This window comes from Ceratotherium simum, chromosome 5 (assembly GCF_057802395.1).
Source record: "Ceratotherium simum simum isolate JZ-2026a chromosome 5, ASM5780239v1, whole genome shotgun sequence".
In the NCBI taxonomy this organism is placed as follows: domain Eukaryota; kingdom Metazoa; phylum Chordata; class Mammalia; order Perissodactyla; family Rhinocerotidae; genus Ceratotherium; species Ceratotherium simum.
This window is the reverse complement of record NC_141904.1, coordinates 87905663-87927895: the sequence shown is the minus strand read 5'-3', so window position 1 is coordinate 87927895 and position 22233 is coordinate 87905663. Positions and strand designations below refer to the sequence as shown.

Here is a 22233-nt window from a genome sequence, read left to right as displayed (position 1 = left end):
TAAAAGAGTAGAGCTTTTATAAAAAGGTCAAATTAAAGAGACCATCAACTTAATGTTGCTAATAATGGTTAATATAGATTGCTATATGTGTGGGTTATTATATATGAACCTCATGGTAATCACAAACCAGGCACCTATAATAAATATACAAAAAACTACGAGAAAGGAACCCAAACATAATAGTAAGGAAAGCCATCAAACCACAAGGGAAAGAGAGCAAGAGAAGAAGACAGGAACAGAGAAGAACTACTAAAATACCCAGAAAAAAGAAAAAAAATGGCATTAAGTACATACTTATCAATAGCTACTTTAAATGTCAATGGACTAAATACTTCAATCAAAAGGCATAGGGTGGCTGATTGGATTAAAAAAACAAGACCCATATATAGGATGCACACAAGAGAAACACTTCAGAGCTAAAGACACGCACAAACTGAAAGTGAAGGGATGGAAAAAGATACTCCATGCAAATGGCAATAAAAGAAAGCTGGGGTAGCAATACTTATATCAGACAAAATAGGCTTTAAAACAAAAACTGTAACAAGAGACAAAGAAGGGCACTACTTAATGATCAAGGGAACAGTCCAACAAGAGGATATAACACTTGTAAATATCCATGCACCCAACATAGGAGCACCTAAATATATAAAGCGATTATTAACAGACATGAAAGGAGAAATAGACAGTAACACAATAGTAGTAGGGGACTTTAACACTCTACTTACACCAATGGATAGATCATCCAAACTGAGATCGATAAGGAAACATTGGCCTTAAACAACACACTAGACCAGATGGACTTAGCAGATGTATACAGAACGTTCCATCCAAAAATCAAAGAATACACATTGTTTTCAAATGCACCTGGAACGTTCTCCAGGATTGATCAATTTTAAGCCACAAAACAAGTCTCAATAAATTTAAGATTGAAATAATACCAAGCATCTTTTCTGACCACAACAGTATGAAACTGGAAATGAACTGCAGGAAAAAAATCAGAAATGCCACAAATAATGTGGAGATTAAACAAAATGCTACTAAACAATGATTGGGTCAATGAAGAAATCAAAGGAGAAATCAAAAAATACCTGGAGACAAGTGAAAATGAAAATACAACATGCAAGAGTTTATGGGATACAGCAAAAGCAGTTCTAAGAGGGAAGTCTGTAGCAATATAGGCCTACCTAAACAAACAAGAAAAATCTCAAATAAACAATCTAACAATGCACCTAAAGGAAGTGGAAAAAGAAGAACAAACAAAGCCACAAAATCAGTAGAAGGAGAGGAATAATAAAAATCAGAGCAGAAATAAATGAAATAGAGACAAACAATAGAAAAAATCAGTGAAACCAAAAGCTGGCTCTTTGAAAAGATAAACAAAATTGACAAGCCTTCAGCTAGACTCACCAAGAAAAAAAGAGAGAAGGCCCAAATAAATGAAATCAGAAATGAAAGAGGAGAAATTACAATGGACACCTCAGAAATACAAAAGATTATAAGAGAATACTATGAAAAGCTATGTGCCAACAAATTGGATAATCTAGAAGAAATGGATAAATTCTTAGACTCATACAACCTTCCAAAACTGAATCAAGAAGAAATAGAGAATTTGAATAGAGCAATCACTAGTAAGGAGGTCTAAACAGTAATGAAAAACCTCCCCCAAAATAAAAGTCCAGGATCAGATGGCTTCCCTGGTGAATTCTACCAAACATTCAAAGAAGACTTAATACCTATCCTTCTCAAACTCTTTCAAAGAATTGAAGAGGAAGGGAAGCTTCCTAACTCATTCTACAAAGCCAACGTTACCCTGATACCAAAACCAGACAAGGACAACATAAAAAGAAGAAAACTACAGGCCATTAGCACTGATGAACATCGATGCAAAAATCCTCAACAAAATACTAGCAAATCGAATACAACAATACGTTAAAAAGATCATACACCATGATTAGGTGGGATTTATTCCAGGGATGCAGGGATAGTTGAACATCCGCGAATCAGTTAACGTAATACACCACATTAACAAAATGAAGAATAAAAATCACATAATCATCTCAATAGATGCAGAGAAAGCATTTGACAAGATATAACATCCACTTATGATAAAAACTCTGAATAAAATGGGTATAGAAGGAAAGTACCTCAACATAATAAAGACCATATATGAGAAACCCACAGCTAATATCATCCTCAATGGTGAAAAACTGAAAGCTATCCCTCTAAGAACAGGAACCAGACAAGGATGCCCACTCTCACCACTCCTATTTAACATAGTACTGGAAGTCCTAGCCAGAGCAATCAGGTAAGAAAAAGAAATAAAAGGATCCAAATTGGAAAGGAAGAAGTGAAACTGTCACTATTTGCAGATGACGTGATTTTATATATAGAAAACCCTAAAGAATCCACCAAAAAACTTTTAGAAATAATAAATGAATACGGTAAAGTTGCAGGATACAAAATCAACATACAAAAATCAGTTGCATTTCTATACACTAACAACAAAGTAGCAGAAAGAGAAATTAAGAATATAATCCCATTTACGATTGCAACAAAAAGAATAAAATGCCTAGGAATAAACTTAACCAAAGAGATGAAAGATCTGTACACTGGAAACTATAAAACATTTTTGAAAGAAATTGAAGAAATGGAAAGATATTCCATGCTCTCGGATTGAAAGAATTAACATAGTTAAAATGTCCATACTTCCTAAAGCAGTCTATAGATTTAATGCAATCCCTATTAAAGTTCCAACAACATTTTTCACAGAAATAGAACAAACAATCCTAAAATGTATGTGGAACAACAAAAGACCCTGAATAGCCAAAGGAATCCTCAGAAAAAAGAACAAAACTGGAGGTATCATACTCCATGATTTCAAAATATACTACAAAGCTATAGTAACCAAAACAGCATGATACTGGCACAAAAACAGACACATAGATGAATGGAACAGAATTGAGAACCCAGAAATAAACCCACACGTCTCTGGACAGCTAATTTTCAACAAGGGAGCCAAGAACATACAATGGAGAAAGGAAAGGCTCTTCAATAAATGGTGTTGGGAAAACTGGACGGCCACATGCAAAAAAATGAAAGTAAACCATTATCTTACACCACACACAAAAATCAACTCAAAATGGATTAAAGACTTGAGTGTAAGACCTGAAACCATGAAACTTATAGAAGAAAACATAGGCAGTACACTCTTCGACATCAGTCTTAGCAACATATTTTCAAGGACCATATCTGACCAGGCAGGGGAAACAAAAGAAAAAATAAACAAACGGGACTACATCAAACTAAAAAGCTTCTGCACAGCAAAGGAAACCATCAACAAAACAAAAAGACAACCTAACAATTGGGAGAAGATATTTGCAAACCATATATCTGATAAGGGGTTAATCTCCAAAATATATAAAGAACTCATACATCTCAACAACAAAAAAACTAACAACCCAATTAAAAAATGGGCAAAAGACCTGAACAGACATTTCTCCAAAGAAGATATACAGATGGCCAACAGGTACGTGAAAAGATGCTCAACATTGTTAACTATCAGGGAAATGGCAAATCAAAACTGCAATGAGATATCACCTCACGCCTGCCAGAATGGCTATAATTAACAAGACAGGAAACAACAAAGTGTTGGGGAGCATGTGGAGAGGAGGGAACTCTCATCCACTGCTGGTGGGAGTGCAAACTGATGCAGCCACTATGGAAAACAGTATGGAGATTCCTCAAAAAATTAAGAATAGAACCACCATACAATCCAGCTCTTCCACTGCTGGGTATTTATCCAAAGAATATGAAAACACGAATGTGTAAAGATACATGAACCTCTATGTTCATTGCAGCGTTGTTCACAATAGCCAAGGCTTGGAAGCAACCTAGGTGCCCATCAAGGGACAAGTGGATAAAGATGTGGTATATATATGCAATAGAGTACTTCTCAGCCATAAGAAATGATGAAATCCAGCCATTTGTGACAACATGGGTTGACCTTGAGGGTATTATGCTAAGCAAAATAAGTCAGAAGGAGAAAGTCAAATACTGTATGATCTCTCTCAAAAGTAGAAGATAAAAACAACAAAAAACAGTAACATAGAGACAGAGATTGGATTGGTGGTTACCAAAGGGGAAGGGGGAATGGAGGGAGATGAAAGGGATGATTAGGCACATGTGTGTGGTGACGGATTGTGATTAGTCTTTGGGTGGCGAACATGATGTAATCTATACAGAAATCAAAATATAATGATGTGCACCTGAAACTTATATAACGTTCTAAACCAATGTTACCACAATTAAAACAAAAAAAAAGAAAGTGAGATCAGTTGGCGTGATTATGTCTTTTTCTCCACCACTCTGAGCTGCACTGATGCAGGGGCGAAGGAGGTGGAGAGTTGGATTTAACCGGTGTGGTGGGTTTGCAAGCACCTTTGAAAATGAAGTAAGAGGGCAAGGGAGTGGAGGATGTGTGCCAAGAGTGATTGTGTACATTGACCTTGAACTGTTGGCTGAATAATGAGGGGTGAGAGGACCCGAGATGTGAGGGGCAGTGGAGAGGGTGGTAGGTTCTGGTGGAGTTGAAGGATTATTGGAGTTGGGGCACCAGGTGGGATGAGAAAGAGGAGAGGTGGTGTTCAGAGAAGGGGTGCATGAAATCGATATTGAGAGTTAAAAATAAATCCATGCCACCCACGCATGGGATTAGTGGGAAGAACATAGGCTTTGGAATGAGACGGCTTCAAGTTCCAACCCCAAAAGCTCTGAGTTTGAGGTGGTTGTTGAATCTCTGAGTCTCAATTTCCTAACGTGTCAAATGGACATAGGACTAGAGGTAACATTCTGTGACTACTGCCAAGAAGTCATAGAATCAGTGTGTTATAGTGCTTGAACGAACCTTGGAGATCATCAGGCTCCAGATTTTTAACTTCTTTTGGATGACAGACATCTTTGAAAATTTGGTGAAAGCTATAGACCCCTTTCTGGAAAAATGCACATACTTCATGTATACACACAATTTTGTGCATATAGTTGTTGTCTGATCTAGCCTAATCTTTTCATTTTAGCCCCATATAAAGACTTCGAGAAGTCAAGTGACTTGCTGTGGTCACGCAACAAATTAGTGGCAAAGACAACAGGAATTTCTCGCCTTGTAGTTCGGTGTGCTGTGCCACAGTAGTCATGTTTTTTTTTTATATGCGTGTTTGAGTTAAAGTTCAGAGTAATACTGTGGGGAGACCTGTGGGGCCTCTGGAGTTTATAAGTCTAAGGGCTCTTTGGCCTCCGACACCTTTAATGCCCTGGAGGGTGTCACAGTTTACCCTGCCATCAGTGGCATTTGTTAGCACTTTGCAGAGTCCGTCACACACATCATCTCATCTGATCCTCCCAACCGCCCTCTGAAGCAGGCAGGGAAGGGATTCTCAGCTCCCCTGACGGATGAGAAAACAGGCTTTGAGCAGTGACAGTGGCAGAGCTGGGCCTGACCCAGGTCCTCTGACTACAGAGCCCTCATTCTTTCTATTATATCATGCTGCCTCTTCGTGACACTTACCTAATGATTAAGAAGTCTTTTAATTCCTCTAAACTCGTCTTTTCTCCTTGCATCTGAAAATGGAGATACACTGAATTATGGTTTTGCTCTTTAAGTCTGCTTGGTTTTGATTTCTCCCTTAAGTTTAATAAGTATTTAATGAGCAACCATGATACAAAGGTGTGTAAGAACTAGTTTTTTTGTTCCAGAAAAACAACATATGCCAATATGAAGAAATAATAGTAATAATAATAGCTAATTTTTTTTAGCATTGATTCTATTCCAGGCACTGTCTTAAGCATTTTAATCTCATTTAATCTTCACAACTATGAGGTAAATACTCATGGTTTTTACGTGCTTGCATCTATTTTTCAAATGAGGAAATAAAAGCATAGAGATGTTTAGTGGCTTGTTCTGGGTCCTGCAGCTGGTAAGTGACATCATTGGGAATTCCAACCCAAGCTTGAGCCCAGAGCCCACACTCTTCACCACCAGCTGCCTGCCAGTATGAGGGAGGACTGGCAGAAATAATGATAAATAAAAGCAGCTTCCGTTTATTTCGTATTTGCAGCAATGTCATATGGCTCACCCTAATACCTAGTGTTTCAGCCAGTGTGAAAGGTGCTTTACAGATATTATCTTAGTTGACCTCCACAAAGAGCCTCTGAGGAAGGTGTTATTGTCCCTTTATGTTTTAGATGAAGGCTTTGAGACTCAGACAACAGTGACTTGCCCTAAATAAAGTCTAAAAATCCTTAACAAGCTGTACAAAATCTGCTTCGTGCTTACCTCTGAATTGTCATCTCTTACCAGAGTAGATAAAGGCTCTCTGTTGTTTGCTGCTTTGATACCCTGCTCTACTTCTAAGCACTTGCAAACTTGTAAAAAATATTAATTACAATGTAATTAATAAATAATTGCTTTTTATATGTTGCCTCTCTCCAGTCCCTTCTTTCATAAAGCCCAAGTAGTATGAAAATGAAAATCTCATCTGTCGCTCTTCTGCTTAAAGCCTTTCTTTGAGATAAAGAGCAAGCTCTTACCTGTGGCCCTGAAGCCCCGGAGATCCCTCCCTCACCCCCTCACCCCTTGCCCTTGGTGTTCCTTGCTGGCTGCCTCTCAGCCCCTCAAACATGCCAGGCTTTTCCTGCCTCAGGGCCTTTGCACATATGTTCTATGCATGTGAATGGATCTTTCTCCTCTCTTTGCACCTGGCTAAGCTTTGCTCATCCTTTAGGTCTCAGCTGAGGGATCTTATCCTCAGAGAAGCCTTGCCTAATCTAAATTAGGTCCCCCAGTTATTCTCTTTCATAGGACTCACTTCTTTTTGTACCACATTGTATTTGTATTGGATTAATTTAATGCCTAATTTTCCCATTAGACTAAACTCTATGAAGATAGGAATCATGTGTGTTTTAATCACTTCTCGATCCTTAGCACAGAACATGATACCCAGCGTGTGGTAGGCCCTCAAAGCATCTTTGTTTACTCAGTGCCAGACAGAGCAGGGTTTCAACCCAAACTTCCTGACTCCCAAGTACTTCCACCCAGCACTGATAAGAAGGAGTAGAAAGGGCCGGCCCCGTGGCTTAGCGGTTAAGTGCGTGCTCTCCGCTGCCGGCGGCCCGGGTTCGGATCCCGGGTGCGCACCGAGGCACCACTCCTCCAGCCATGCTGAGGCCGCGTCCCACATACAGCAACTAGAAGGATGTGCAGCTATGACAGACAACTATGTACCGGGGCTTTGGGGGAAAAATAAATAAATAAAATCTTTAAAAAAAAAAAAAAAAATAAGGAGTAGAAAAGCAGCTGCCACTTACTAGGTACCTTAAAGAACTAGTTTTCTGAGAAATACTCTCTGGGAAATGCTGTTTTAGAATAAATGTGAGAATTTTCTTTTTAAAAACACTTTTAGGCAAGCGCTTTGCTTCTGGATCAGCTGACAAAAGCGTTATTATCTGGACATCAAAATTGGAAGGCATTCTGAAGTACACGTAAGTAACCATTTAGGTGTGTGGTATTATTAGTTTGACTTTGCTCTTATTGAGCAACTGTAGTAAAAGCCCCTTATAAAAAATATAAGGAAGAACTTTTTTCTCTGCAATCGAACTGGAAGTTAAGTTATGGGAGTATGTGGTGGGTATAAGAAGGTTAGGTAATGGATAAGTGAATGAACATTTCTTGAGCACTGCTGGCTTGGCCAGCACTGGGCTGGGTATTTTCACATAGCTCCATTTAGTTAATCTGACATCTCAGATTCCACCCCACCCCAACCTGTCCTCTTCCAATGTCCCTGTATCAGGGAATGGCTGAACAACCACCCAGTGTCGACAGCCAGAAACTTGGTCGGTGTGCTCCAGGCTTCCTCTCACTGCGGGAGCTCTGCTCCTGTTCTTCCTTGTTCCCCGACCTGGTTAACCCTGCTCGCTCTGCAGAGCTCAGGCTCAGATGTGGCTTCTTCTGTGAAGACTCGTCTGCCCCCGTCAACTCGCCTGGGTCTCCTTCATGACATTTCTCACAGTTGTAGTTTTACGTTTATTCTGGTGATTGATATCACCCATCAGCATGTAAGCTCCGTGAGGACAGGCACTGCACTGTTTTTGCTCACCCTTGTGCCTAGTACAATGCCTGGCCCATAGTAGGTACTCAACAAATGATTTTTTGTTTCTTTTTAATTGTGGTAAAATACACATAACATACAAGTTACCATCTTAACCATTTTTAAGTGTACAGTTCAGTAGTGTTAAGTACATTCATGTTGTTGTGCAACCAATCTCCAGAACTCTTTTCGTCCTGCAAAACTGGAACTCCATACCCATTAAACAACAACTCTCATTCCCCCTCCCCCAGCCCATGGCAGCCTCCATTCTACTTTCTGTCTCTATGAATCTGACTCCTCTGTGCACTTTATATAAGTGGAATCATGCAGTATTTGTCCTTTTGTGACTGGTTTGTTTCACTTAGCATAAGACCCTCAAGGTTCATCCATGTTGTAGCATGTGTCAGAATTTCCTACTCTTTAAGAATTTTTAATAATATTGTAGTGTATGTATAGACCATATTTTGTTTATCCATTCATCCGTTGTTGATGGACATTTGGGTTGTTTCCACCTCTTGGCTACTTTGAATAATGCCACTATGAACATGGGTGTACAAATCAACAAACAACTTTTGAGTGAATGAATGAATGAGGTTGTAAGTAAAGGGTTATGCAGGAGTGAAGGAATAAAACTGAGGCTGAGATGCCATGTGTGGCACATGACTCGCTCAGCTTTCATTGTTGTCTCAGGATTTGCCATGTTTCCAGATCTTAGCCTGTAATATCTTCATTGCACCTCCATCCTGTATTTGCAGGTCTTCACAAAGCAATGAGAGCAACAGCCTTTAATAAAGCACTTCCTTTGCATACGGCACTAGGCTAGGTGCTTTACGTCATTATCACATAAGCTCACAAACCAGAGGTGTCCAGCACGCTTGTCCTAGAGCATTTAAGCTAGAGCAGTGTGATGTGTGGGTAATGTTTAAGAGGTGTAAAGGGTGGGTGCAGGGCAATCCAGGGGAGGAGAATTCATCCCCATACTTTTTATTGGTCACTTGCATACGAGCCCATGGTGTGTAGTCAGAGAGGCTGTGGACTCATCATCAAAATCTTCAGTTGTAGCCACTGAAACTTTTGTGGTTTGCTGCATAATAATCTACAGTTGTTTATTTCCCAGGCACAATGATTCTATCCAGTGTGTCTCCTACAACCCTGTTACCCATCAACTGGCATCGTGTTCCTCCAATGACTTTGGTAGGTTCTGATTCCTGATGTCTTATCCTGGAATAACTGAAAATATGGGCAAAAAATGCTGAAATCCATCCAGAATGAGATGGTTTCATCCTGAGAGAGTTTATGCCCCTTCTCCCCCTTCAGTGGCCTAGGGGAGGCTGACAATTATTCTTTAAATTGTGTGGAAACCAAGAGAATGAACAATGACAGTGAGTCTGGTAAAGATCGAGGAGACAGCAAGAAGGGCCCCGGGGAAGGGAAATGGTAAGAAGGATGGGAGAGCACGGGCATAACTTGGTGTTGCTGCCTCTGGGAAGCCTTCTCCACCTCACCCTGGCAGGGACGGTTCAGTTGTCCCACCTCCATGTCTCCCAGCATCCGTCTATGTGTGAAATTCTTTACTGTCTCGACTGTGCTTCTTGTGCAGTGTGTCACCATTACTTGTTTGGTGGCTGTAGCTGTCCTCCCCAAGGGGCTCAAGCCCTGAGGAGTTCACCCTGTTCGCACACATGGCACTGGTATGGTACAGGCACAGAGGAGAGGCCAGTGAAAGGTCTGTGGAGCAGGGAGGGAAAGTGGACAGAGCTTGCAGGTTTTCTCTATTCAAGGTGGAGCCTGGCTTTCAGCTCAGCAGTTCTGTCTTCCTTGCTAAGAGATAGCGGGTACAACAGAACAGCCATTATCAAGGCACAAGAGACCTAATCCCTCTCAGTGTTTCACTTCCCTCCTCTAAGATGACCACATTCCCGCCTATCTGTCTCACTGATGGAGTTCTGAGGTTCAAAAGAGAGAATGTAATTGAAAGCACATTGTACAAATAAAAGGGGAAGTGACTGTCATTTATTTAAAAATTGAGCATTTTCTCCATGTGAGGCATTGTCTGTGTGCTTACTTTTGGAATTAAAAAGACAAAATAGAATCCCTCAAAGACTTTCTGGTTGGGGGCAGGTGGGGAGGTAGGATTTGTAAAACTATAATATGAAATAATAATCATAATAATATTTGTTGAATGTTTGCATTGTGCTAGGGTTAAAAATGAATTCCTATTTGAGCTCTAGGACAAGCCCCAAGGTCAGGTATTATTCTCATTCCCACTCCACTGATGAAAAAGAACTGGGGCTTAGAGTGGTTCAGTGACTCGCCTGAGGTTACCAGCCAGTAAGTGATGGAACCAGGGCTTGGATCACAGCCATGCAATTGCATTTAGAGCCTGCTCTGGTAGGCACTGCTGAGGGAGGCCCAGAAGGGGGAGTTTTCCTCCCTCTGGAGGCTCTGGGCAGACTCAGTGGAGCATAGATAATGTGTGCACAGGTTAAAATGTTTGGAGGAGGCATTCTGGATCAGGAGAAAGGAGAAACAAATTGTTTGTTTGTTGTACCTTGTTATGTAAATATATTTTTGCCCTAGGTTACCTTCTTTTTTTTTTCCACTTGAGGAAGATTAGCCCTGAGCTAACATCTGTGCCAATCTTCCTCTATTTTGTATTTGGGTTGCTGCCACATCATGGCTGACAAGTGGTGTAGGTCTGCACCCAGGTTCCAAACCTGCGAACCCGGGCAGACGAATTGGAGCAGAGCAAACTTAACCACTACGCCACGGAGCCCGCCCCCAAGATTTACCTTCTTGATCATGCTTCATGGCTCAGGCAAAGAGTAGACTTTTGCTTATGTTGTCTGGACATACACCTGTTGTGGGGCACTGAGCCAGAGCATCTAAGGGCAGGAGGAAACAAGCCAAAGGTGACCAGTGTGCCATGAGCAAGGCACAGCACAGATAGGGTCATGTGCTGTGGGTGAGGCCTGGGAGAGGAGACTGGATTTTCAGAAAGCATCGTTCATTACTTTAAATGCTAAGTTGTACTCTGGTTGCAATGTAATAGTTATGAACAGGAAGTTGCCATTTCTTTGAGTTAAACCCCTGAAAAATTGGCTAGAAATTCACCAATCTGTCTTCCTTTTTTTTTCTTTTTCTTTCAAAGTAATTATAGATTCACAGTAAGTTGCAAAGATTGTGGAGAGGTCTTGTGTACCCTTCATCCAGTTTCCCCCATGGATACATCTTATGTAACTGTTGTACAATATCAAAACCAGGAAACAGGGCCTGGCACAACATGTGTAGATAGTTCTGTCATTTCATCACCTGTGTAAGTTACCATCACCACAAAGATACTCCTTTATTGTCACCCACCGCCCCCACCTCCTATTATCCCTAACCGTTGATACCTGGTAACCATTACTCTCTTCATCTCTGTATAATTTTGTCATTTTGAGAATGTTATAAAATGGAATCATACAGTATATGACCTTTTGAGACTGGCTTTTTTCACTCAGCATAAAGCCCTGGAGATCCATCTAAGTTGTTGTATGTATCAATAGTTTGTTCCTTTTTATTGCTGAGTAATATTCCAACCAATCTATCTTCTTTTATATTCTTTTGTGTTAAAGGCTTGTGGCCTCCTGAACAGAAGTCTGTCTCCAAGCACAAATCCAGCAGCAAGATCACCTGCTGCAGGTGAGTTAAGGGCAGCTCTGAAGGTAGGCTTTATGTTCCCTCCTCTTCCCAACAGACTCTCAAAAACCAGTTAGTTGACACAGTAGAGAAGGTCTCGTGTTACCTAGTTGGTTTGGGCCCCTGTATTTCCTCTTTTCTTCTTTTATGGTCTCCGTGATGGGAAGGACCTGTGCCTTTGATCACCAAGCGAAAGAGAACTACAAGTTGCCTTTGTGCAGTTTTCTAGCAATGAGCCTCCTCAGCCTGAAGCTGTATTCAGTGGAGGCTGTCCTTGTCCAGGCAGCATGTGCAGTGACGAAAGGACAGGCTTTGATGCTAGACCTGAATTCGAATCCAGATTCAGTCACTGGCATGCTCTGTGACCTTAGGAGGTTCCTCATCTGACAGATGGAGATAAAAATACTGACTTGATAGGGCTGTTGTGAAGTGCACACTAACTAAGGAGGACAAAGCAAACAGCACAGAGCCTGGCATATAGTAGACACTCTATGAATGGTAGCTGTTCTTGCTGTGCAGCTTCTGAGTGTAGCCTTTCTTTCATTCATCGTCTGTTAAGCACCTGTTTGAGAGGCTAGGAATACACCAAGACAGATTCTGTTCTTAGGCACTCTTGAAGTGGGAGGAGGTTGAAATGGTGAGTGGGGAATGGAGGCTGGCCCAGCGGTGCAGGCACAAGTTAAGGGCTCTCGTGGAGGTATGTACAGAAAGCTGTGGGAGCTCAGAAGAAGGTGTTGCTGCCTTGACATCTGATTGTTGATTCCGGAAATAAATGGGATTTTAAGTTTGGTCCTCTGATTTTTACATCAGGACCAGGATGATCCCAGCTGTTGCTGCCTTATCAGACTGTATTTCCTTCAAGGCATCATCCTCACTGGTTTTTACCTTCTGTGTGTTCCTTTCCCTCTCTCCTAATGCCCTTTGTCGCTTGTATGAACAGCTGGACAAATGATGGTCAGTATCTGGCTCTGGGAATGTTCAATGGGATCATCAGCATACGGAACAAAAACGGCGAGGAGAAAGTGAAGATTGAACGGCCGGGGGGCTCCCTCTCCCCGATATGGTCCATCTATTGGAACCCCTCAAGGTGAGATGATAGCTCTCCTTCTCTTTCTCCTCCTTTTCCCAGGGAAAATACTATTATGAAGAAGGGCTTTCTCAGCAAGCTGAGTTCTTTCTCTCTTCCTGAGGTCTCTGTGCATTCAAAGGCTTTTTACCCCATTTGACTGATCTTTTTTTGTTCCATTTGAACAGAATTTTTCAAGAGCTTATCTTGAGTTTTGGAATGAATCTTGGAGATTTAGCTAAGCAGATGAGCTATCTAGGCCAGCCCAAAGTGTGTGTGTGTGTGTGTGTGTGTGTGTGTGTGTGTGCGCGCGCGCACATGCATGTGACACAAGAGGGCCATTTCTTTATGAAGTAATAGCTTACCTCTTTGCTATGGCTTTATTTTGGTTTTTTCTGTTTTTCAGTTCTTCCCTCCAAGTCTGGGCAGAATATGTGCCCACTCAATAATAAATAGCTTTTTCATGAGTCTTTTTTTTTGGTGAGGAAGATTGGCCCAGAGCTAACATCTGTTGCCAATCCTCCTCCTTTTGCTTGAGGAAGATTGGCCCTGAGCTAACATCCACACCCATCTTCCTCCATTTTGTATGTGGATCACCGCCATGGCATGGCTTGATGAGTGGTGTAGGTCCACGCCTGGGATCTGAACCCATGAACTTGGGCCACTGAGGCAGAGCATGCTGAACCTAACCACTATGCCACCAGGCTGGCCCCTCATGAGTCTTTTTTGCTACCCTTACCAAAAAGAGTCAAAATTAAGTATACAAATGTCCCTAAAGCCTATAGTTCCACAAACACTTGGCATCTTCCTTCTCAAACTGGACACACACTTTCCTTCCTATGCTCGTGTGACTTTGAGGGTGGACTTACAGCTTTAGATGCTCTTCATATAATCCTATAATATTATTAAACCACTAGTATCCCCCACAGAGTCCTCTGAAGGTAAATTAAAGGACTTAATTGTTTACCAGCCCAATGTCATTTTACAGGGGGTCCCTATTTGATTTAGAAGGTTGTTTAATTCCATTGCCTTTCTTATACCAGATTATTATGCTTCTTCCTGAATAATTTTGTCGAGCCCAGGGCTATACCATGCATGTCTGATGCCTTCAAAGGCCATTAGCCTACCCCAGAGTTCCTGCTGTTTGATTTTGTGGCCACAGATGACTTTGTGGCTTCGGGATACTATTTTTAATTCATGAGAAGCAGGATGCCCAGTGTACCTGGTTGCTGTCCTCTTCCGGGCAGGGTTCAGGGGCTCCTTGACAGGTTTTGAAATTATAGCTTTAGTGTAGTTCTAGGCAACATGATTGTGAACAACCACTTACTGTCTACAGCCGATGGGAGAGATTCTGGATGAACAGAGGGAAGAAGGATGCTGAGGAAGCCATTGTCAACAGATATTTTCAGGAACGCCCTTCTTCTCTGAAGTCAGTGGTGTACAGTAGTAAGGGTAGTGAGTCGGAGGAGGAAGAGGACGACAGTTCCAGGGACGACATCTCGTGAGTGTGTCCTGAGGAGCAAGAACCCTCTTTGGAAGGGTCCAGGCCCCAGCACAGACCTGCCAAGGCAGATGCTGCTCTGAAGCTCCTTTCTAAGAGGGGCCTGGAGAGGTGTTGATGAAAGCTCCTGCAGCAGGAAGGAACACACCCTTAAAACTTGTGTGTGGGTCATAAAATTATTCTTTGAGAAACTTCAGGAAATACTGAAAAGTCTAAAGGAGAAAGTTCAACTTTTCTGTAAAACCCCATCCCCTGAGGAAACCATGGTTAGCATTTTAATTTATTTCCCCTCAGTCTTTTAGTGTGTTCATATAATTAACGAAATCATATCCTTTCTTTTTTTCTGCTTAGCATCTTAGAACGAACTCTTTCTAGTAACGTTAGAGATCCTTTGAAAGAAATGATTTTTAATGCCTACATAGTAGGCCCTTGCGTGGACGCACCATAATTCATTGAACACTTCCTTTATTACTGGACCCCTTTCTTAGCCTGTTTCCACACTGTACCTTACCTTGCATTTGCTAGGACACATATCAGAGAGGAAATCCTCACTTTACTCACAATCCTCACACCCAAATCCTGGCTGTCTAGGCATTCTTTCTTCTCTTCAATGGATATTACCTGTAGGGAAAACATTGTCAGGCTGGAGTGGAGAAAGCTGGAGTAGCCATGATATTCTGATTGGGCAAAAGTGATCTAGCTTGGGACTTTCTGAACTGTGTTCCAGTACCTGGGGTTCTTTAAAAGAAAGAGGTGGGGCCGGGGGACAAGGAAAGGAGAAAGGGGTGGGCTTTGGTCCCCATCTTTGCTTAAACCAGAGCAGCCCCTTTTGTTGCTTGACATGAGTTTTTGTTTTGGTTAAGAGTCCCACTTCCAGGGGCAAAAAAGAGAAAAAAGAGGTTGAAAACCACCAATCCAGCTCATGGGGGCTGAACCCAGCAAAGAGCCGTATGTGGCCTCCCCAAGAGGGCTTACTGCACGCTAGTCTCCTGGATTGTGTTTGGACTTCAGGGCCAGTCACACAGAGTTCACCTGCAGATCCCTTTCTGTTAACATCCCTCTCCATCCTTGTCTTTTTTCCCTAAGTTATGAATTAGTGCCTGTGATATTTGCCACCTTGCCACTCTTGGCTGGGTTTTGCAGATAAGGCTGCACCATGCCTTGCCTGCATATCTCTTGGTGCTGCCAGATGACCACAAGGCCCTGGGCTCAGAAAGCTGGGATTAATAAACAAAGAGGAGGCACCATAAGGTGGGTTAAGACCAGGTCTCAAAGGCTGGGAACGTCTCTCTCTTGAACCAGATTCGCGAGTAGCCTGATCCTCAGCCTCAGCTGTGTGCTGGTCCTACAGCCCTAGTACCAATGCACTGATCTTGATAGGTCCTCGGTTTCAAAGACAGTTGTTGGTCTTCAGAGAGCCTGCTATTCTTTTTTATTAGATCCAGTCAGAAACCATTTCACCTGTGCTAGAACCCCAACTGTGAGGGAACCTAGCTTTGGGTGTAATTTTCCCTCTTCAGGAAGAACAAGCAAGGTTCCCCTCTGTCCATAAAAAAATCAGACAATCCACGCCTTCCCACTGCAAAAGACATATTTCTCCACCATCTCCCCACATTTTGTAGTACATAAGAGAAAAGCACTCTTGGCTCTGCAAGCTTGCTCTTTCTTAGCATTGCTCCCAGGAAGCTTTGAAACGACAGGTTTAGCCTCTTCATTGTGGTAGCGTCCTGGCACCACAAGCTCATGGGAGGGCATTTAGAGGAATAACAGATCCCAGGAGGGTTGAACCTCATCTCACCTCATCCTATTGGACTGATTGATGGGTTGGCCCACGTTACAACTTTTGGCCTCAGTACTGCTATACATTTGGCAATTTGACAGCCTGGCCAGGGCTTTCTTTTTCCTGTTGTTAAACCCTTTGGGCTACACTCATCAGCAGGCCATGACCCCCCATAACCTCTTTTGTCTTCTGTTGATTAGAGAGGAACATAATGACATCCTGGCTGTAGCTGACTGGGGACAGAAACTTTCTTTCTACCAACTGAGTGGAAAACAGGTATGTAACTCTGTACAAACCCAGTGGGAGATAGAGTTGCTATCATGCCTGTTAGAGTCTGTTTTCAGTTTTTGAGGTTGTATTATTAGTAATTATGCATTATTATTTTTAGCTCCTGTCTATTAAGCATTTACTGTGGTACCAGGTACTATACTCAGTGCTGTGCATACTTTATCGCATTTAATTCTTACAAAACCCTGTGAAGTGGGTACTTTGACTATCAACTTTTTAGAAATGAGTAGATGAGACTCAAAGCAATAAAATAAATATTATGCCCAAGGTCCCACACTGCTAGTAAATGGTAAGCGCCTAGGATTGAAACCCAGATTGGTCTGACTGTAAAGCCTTGGTCTTAGTCATGACGCTACCTTCCTGTATTTGCTTTATTCATCCCACAAACATTTATGAGCACCCACTTAGGCCGGCCTTTCACCTGTGTTAGGAGCTGCTGACATAGCGCTGTGTAAATTAATGCCTTTTCTCTGCAAGAGTTCACAGGCTGGTGGGGACACACTTGATAGCCAACAGTCCCAGTGCAGCATGATAGAGGGCTGTACAGATAGCTATAGGAACACAAAAGAGGGTGACATCGCTGCTTGGTGGAGATGGGAGATTTTGTAGAGGGGAACTTTGAGCAAGATAAGCAGGAGTTTGCTAGGCAGAGGACATTGGGAATGGTATTTCAGGCAGAGGAAATAACATCCACAAAGGCGGGGAGGAATGAAGATATATGACAAGTCATGGAACAGTGAGTTGTTCAGGGTGACTGGATCCTAAGATTTGTGGACAGAAGATGGAGCTAGAAAGGAACATGGGGCCATGGTTGTAAAGGACCTGAATGGTGTGAATGAGGAGTTTGAATACCGTGTACATAAGAATTCAGGAGCCATAAATTTAGGTACAGAATAGCTTGGTCAGATTCCTGTTTCAAAAGAATTCCTTGTTTCTATGGAGGTGGATTAAAATAGAGCTTCGTGGTAGGAAAACCTGTTAGTAGGTAGGAGACACCGAGGGTTAGAACAAAGGTGGTGGGAATGGCTTATGTACCACAGCCAAGCAGGTGAGAAATACAGCCTGTTCGATGGAACCTTTTGTTTAAAGCATCCTTATTCCTCAAAACATGTTACATTAGGAGAGAGGGGTTTCAGGTATGTGTAGCCTAGCTTTGGGGCCATTTCTTCTACCTCATCTTCCCATTGATCATTTCTTTTGTAGTCGAGTAAAGAAAAGATAAAAGTAGTGGATAGTGAAGTATTTTCTCGGTTTCCCTTGGCTGATTTCCCCAAACCCTCATTTTAATTATCTTGCATCTAGCCCTGGCCCTATCTATTCATCCATTTAATGTGTATACATCATCATTCAACAAATATTTTTTGGCACCTGTACTGTGTACCAGGCACTGGCTGTGAGTGTTGGAAGTTCCTGGGAACAAATAACCACACTACACAGGGAGGGAATGGGGTCTTGTTGCTATAGTGACAATAAAAAATTGTTCAACATGGTGGTCAGAGCCTTGGGAAATATCCAGCATGTATGTGGCCCCACAGCTCATATTGTGGCCCAAAGTTTTTAAATGATAACCTCACTTTGCTGAGATAACCCAACTTGTTGAGGACAGTAACATTGTTTCTTTAGTGGGTAAGTGTCTTTTAAATCTGGGAAGATTTAGAATTAAATATAGGATGATGAAGTAAATCAAACCTATACTTTTGTGTTAGGCTTAGGTATAATTTGTATATTTTTGGCATTTTAAGTGTTAGTAATGTTTAAGGAGATCTGGCTTAATAATAATAATAGCTGGGCCGGCCCCGTGGCTTAGTGGTTAAGTGCACGCGCTCTGCTGCTGGCAGCCTGGGTTTGGATCCCGGGCGCGCACCAACGCACCGCTTCTCCAGCCATGCTGAGGCCGCATCCCACATACAGCAACTAGAAGGATGTGCAACTATGACGTACAACTATCTACTGGGGCTTTGGGGGAAAATAAATAAATAAAAATAAAATTAAAAAAAAAACAATAATAATAATAGCTAACATTTATTGAGTTTCAGGCATTATATAAACTCTTCACAAGGTTAACTCATTTAATTCTTATAACAACTCTATGAGGTAGGTACTGTTATCACCACTTTATGTGTAAGAAAATTGAGGCACAGAGAAGTTTAGTAACTGCCCAAAGCCACACAGTTTAGTAGTGGCCAAGCCTGGTTTGTAACCCAGGCAGACTGGTGCTAGGATCCATATTAGAATCTCTATCAGATTTGTCTTATGACAACCGTTTAAAAGTCGAGGTTGAGTAATCAATGTTATACTTCTGATTTTAAATTGAAAGATAAAAGAAATTTTTATTAAGTACCTAAGCAATATTGGAATGTTAAAGAGATTCATTATATTTTCTGTCTTTGAGGGAGGGGGTCACTGAGCTTCTTGAATCTATATATTTATGTCTTTATTCTTTCACCAAATGTGGAAAAATTTTGGTTATTATTGCTTCAAATAATTTTTCTCTCCTTTCCTTCTAGGACTCCAATTACACGTTAGACCTTTTGATATTGTTCTCCAGGTCATGAGGCCCTATTGATTCTTCTAATCTTTTTTTCCCTCTGATCTTCAGATTGGAGGATTTCTCTTTCTCAGTCTTCAACTTCATTGACTTTTCTATCGTCTGTAATATTTCTATTAAACCCATCTGGTGAATTTTTGTTTCAGTTATTGCATTTTCAGTTCCAGAATTTCCACTGAATTCTTTTTTCCTATTTGTTCATTTATTACAAATATCTTTTCCTTTATCTTCTTGACCATAGTTATAATAGCTATTTTTAAATTATAATCTGCTAATTCCAATGTCTGCAACATCTTGAAATCAGTCTCTATTGATTGTCTTTTCTCTTGAATATGGTTCACATTTTTCTGCTTTTGGGAATTTTGGGTTATATTCTAGACATTGTGAATGATACATCATAGAGACTCATTTCTGTTGTGTTCCTCTGAAGGTTATTGTGCAGTTGTTTTTTTTTTAAGTAGGTAGTTAACTTTGCTGGACTCAACGTTCAAACTCCATCCTTCCAGTGTGGGCAGCAGCTTAAGTCTCCATTCAGTTCTTTAGTCTTGCTAGGCTGCTTGGCATCTGCCCCACATGTGTGTAGTTCAAGGGGCTCCCAGATATTCGGCAGAGTATATGTGCAGAATTTAGGCTCTGCCTCTGCATCTGTCTCTTTTCTGGGATTTCCCACCTCACTTTCAAGCTGCTGTGGTCACTCCAAATTCTGTGTTCGTCCAGCAGGATGCTGATGGGGCCTGCCATCAGGCAAAAAAAAAAAAAAAAAATTAAAAAATGAGAAACTTACCTGATGCCGTTCCCTTCTTCCAAATGCGTGTTTATCTTCAGTTTCTGTCTGCTTCTCGTTGCTCTCCAGTGCCTTCAGGTGGTTGTAATTTATAGTTTGTCCAGAGTTTATAGTTGTTACCTGCAGGAGCATTGGTCCAATGGGAACTAGTGAGCCATTACCAGAAGCTGCAAGACTTCCATGTCATGACTCGTAGAATTTTTTAGTTTTGTTATTAGATTGACTATCATTATCTAAGTACTAGGGAAGGTTTTGGTTGTTAGGCATTTGAAAGTCTTAAAAAGGAAAATCAAATATATTAAATTAATAATTGCGGTTTAAATTAGTTTAAGGGAATTAACTAAGTTGTAAATGAGACTGACTAAGGGAGTTTTTGGTCTGTTCAAAATTTAATTCAGTAAACATTAATCAAAGGTCCCTTTTCAATTGGTTGTTTAGTTTTACTAGACTTATAAATTGAACTTAAAAACTTAAGGAAAAACTAGGTTTTTAGAGTTATTTCTTTAATAAACTATTAGTTTAATAATGGTAATCACAAGTAGTCTTTTTATTCACAGAGTCACCCTCAGGGGCAGCAAAAAACTGTCCAGTGACAATAAGGAGCAGAGCAGTGAGAGAAGTGCTGTGGGAGAGGCGAGCACAGGGGCCATGGGAGCACCCAAGGGCTAAATCAGGCCTCAGGTGGCGCTGGGAGATTGGGGGATGTTTCCTGGGGGAGATGACACCTGGCAAAGAAGGAGAGGGAGAGGGTACTCCTGGCCAGGGCCAGGGTGCTGTAGAGAATAGCGCCTGTGAGGTCACGGAGGCCTGGAAGAGCGTGGTCCACTGGGGAAACTATAAGAAGTTCATTTTGGCTGAGAGAGGGATATTGGGAGCTGAGCTCAGGAACTTGACCTTCATCGTAAAAGCTGAGGGGACACCATCAAAAGTGAAAAGACAACTCGCAGAATGGGAGAAAAATTTTATATATCATATATCTGGTAAGGGACTTGTATCTAGAATATATAAAGAACTCTTACAACTCAGTAATAGAAAGATCATCCAATTAAAAAATGGAAAAAGGATCTGAATAGGCATTTCTTCAAACAAGATATACATATGGCCAATAAGCACATGAAAAGATGTTCCAGCATCATTAGACCCCAGAGAAATGCAAATCAAAATCACAATGAAATACCACTTCACACCCACTAGGATGGAAAAATTGGAACCCTTATACACTGCTGTACAAATGTAAAATTGTACAGTCAACTTTGAAAAAGGCTGGCAGTTTCTCAAAAGGTTAAATATAAAGTTACCATATGACTCAGCCATTCCACTCGTAGGTATATATATCCAAGAGAGATGAAAACATATGTCCACACAAAAACTTGTACACAAATATTCATAGCAGCATTATTCATAGTAGCCAAAAAGTAGAAATGGCCATCTACTGGTGCATGGATAAATAAAATGTATATCCATGTAATGGAATATTATTTGGCAATGAAAAGTTATGAAGTACTGATACATGCTACAACATGGATGAATCAGTCACAAAAGGCCATATATTGTATGATGCCATTTATATAAAATGTCTAAAATATGCAAATCTATAGACACAGAAAATAGATTAGTGGTTGCAAGGGGATGGAAAGAGCGGGGGAATTGGGATTGACTGCAAAGGTATGTGGTTTCTTTTGGTGTGATGGAAATGTTCTGGAATTAGTGATGATGGTTGCACAACTCCAGATATATTAAAAGTCAATGAACTCTATACTTTAAATGGGTGAATTGTATAGTATGAGAATTATACCTCAGTAAGATTGTTATAAAGGGAAGTAAGATGGTGTAGTTTCAGAATAAAGGACAGTTTTTTAAATTGAATAAATTTAGCTTTATGAAATACTGAAAAAAAAAAAGAAAGAAAAAAGAAACTGAAGGGAACCATTGAACCCTAGCAAGGGCTATGTGCAGAGGAGAGCCTGTGGGAGAAAGACCATCCCTGGGTACGGTTTGGCTGAGGAGGCAAGACACGCTCCTGGAGCAGTCAGGGGAGACGCTGCTGACTCTAGTAGTGGAGGATTTGGCTGTGTAGAGGGGAGGAGTGGGATGCTCCCGAGGGGGCTGGCCTGTGTTTACAAGGGAATCCCACAGGAGATAAAGCTGGCTAGCTCTCCCCTGTCTTCCCAACTCTCCCCATTAAAATTGGTTGGAAAAGCCCTTGCTTGTATTGTGATTATTATGGATTCAGAAGTGGGTTTTTTCTTTTTTCTTTTTTTTTTTTTTTTAAAGATTTTATTTATTCATTTTTTTCCCCCCCAAAGCCGCAGTAGATAGTTGTATGTCATAGGTTCACATCCTTCCAGTTGCTGTACGTGGGACTCGGCCTCGCGTTGGACGGAGAAGTGGTGCCTCGGGGTGCGCCCGGGATCCGAACCCGGGCCACCAGCATCAGAGCGCGCGCA

The 22233-nt window shown here is 41.4% G+C and overlaps 1 protein-coding gene across 10 annotated transcripts in view; it reads left to right on the top strand.

Annotated features, from left to right (window-relative positions):
- The window catches only part of IFT122 (intraflagellar transport 122), a 75983-nt gene that overhangs the window by 12235 nt on the left and 41515 nt on the right, over positions 1 to 22233 (top strand). For 6 of the 10 annotated variants that reach the window (XM_004442421.3, XM_087431563.1, XM_087431569.1 and 3 more), the window contains exons 4-9: positions 7455 to 7533; positions 9256 to 9332; positions 11756 to 11822; positions 12760 to 12906; positions 14222 to 14386; positions 16367 to 16442. In XM_004442421.3, the coding sequence (XP_004442478.1) occupies positions 7455 to 7533; positions 9256 to 9332; positions 11756 to 11822; positions 12760 to 12906; positions 14222 to 14386; positions 16367 to 16442 (611 nt within the window). The remainder of the gene's footprint in view (positions 1 to 7454; positions 7534 to 9255; positions 9333 to 11755; positions 11823 to 12759; positions 12907 to 14221; positions 14387 to 16366; positions 16443 to 22233) is intronic. The other 4 variants (XM_004442422.3, XM_087431566.1, XM_087431565.1 and 1 more) reach the window with 1 other exon arrangement.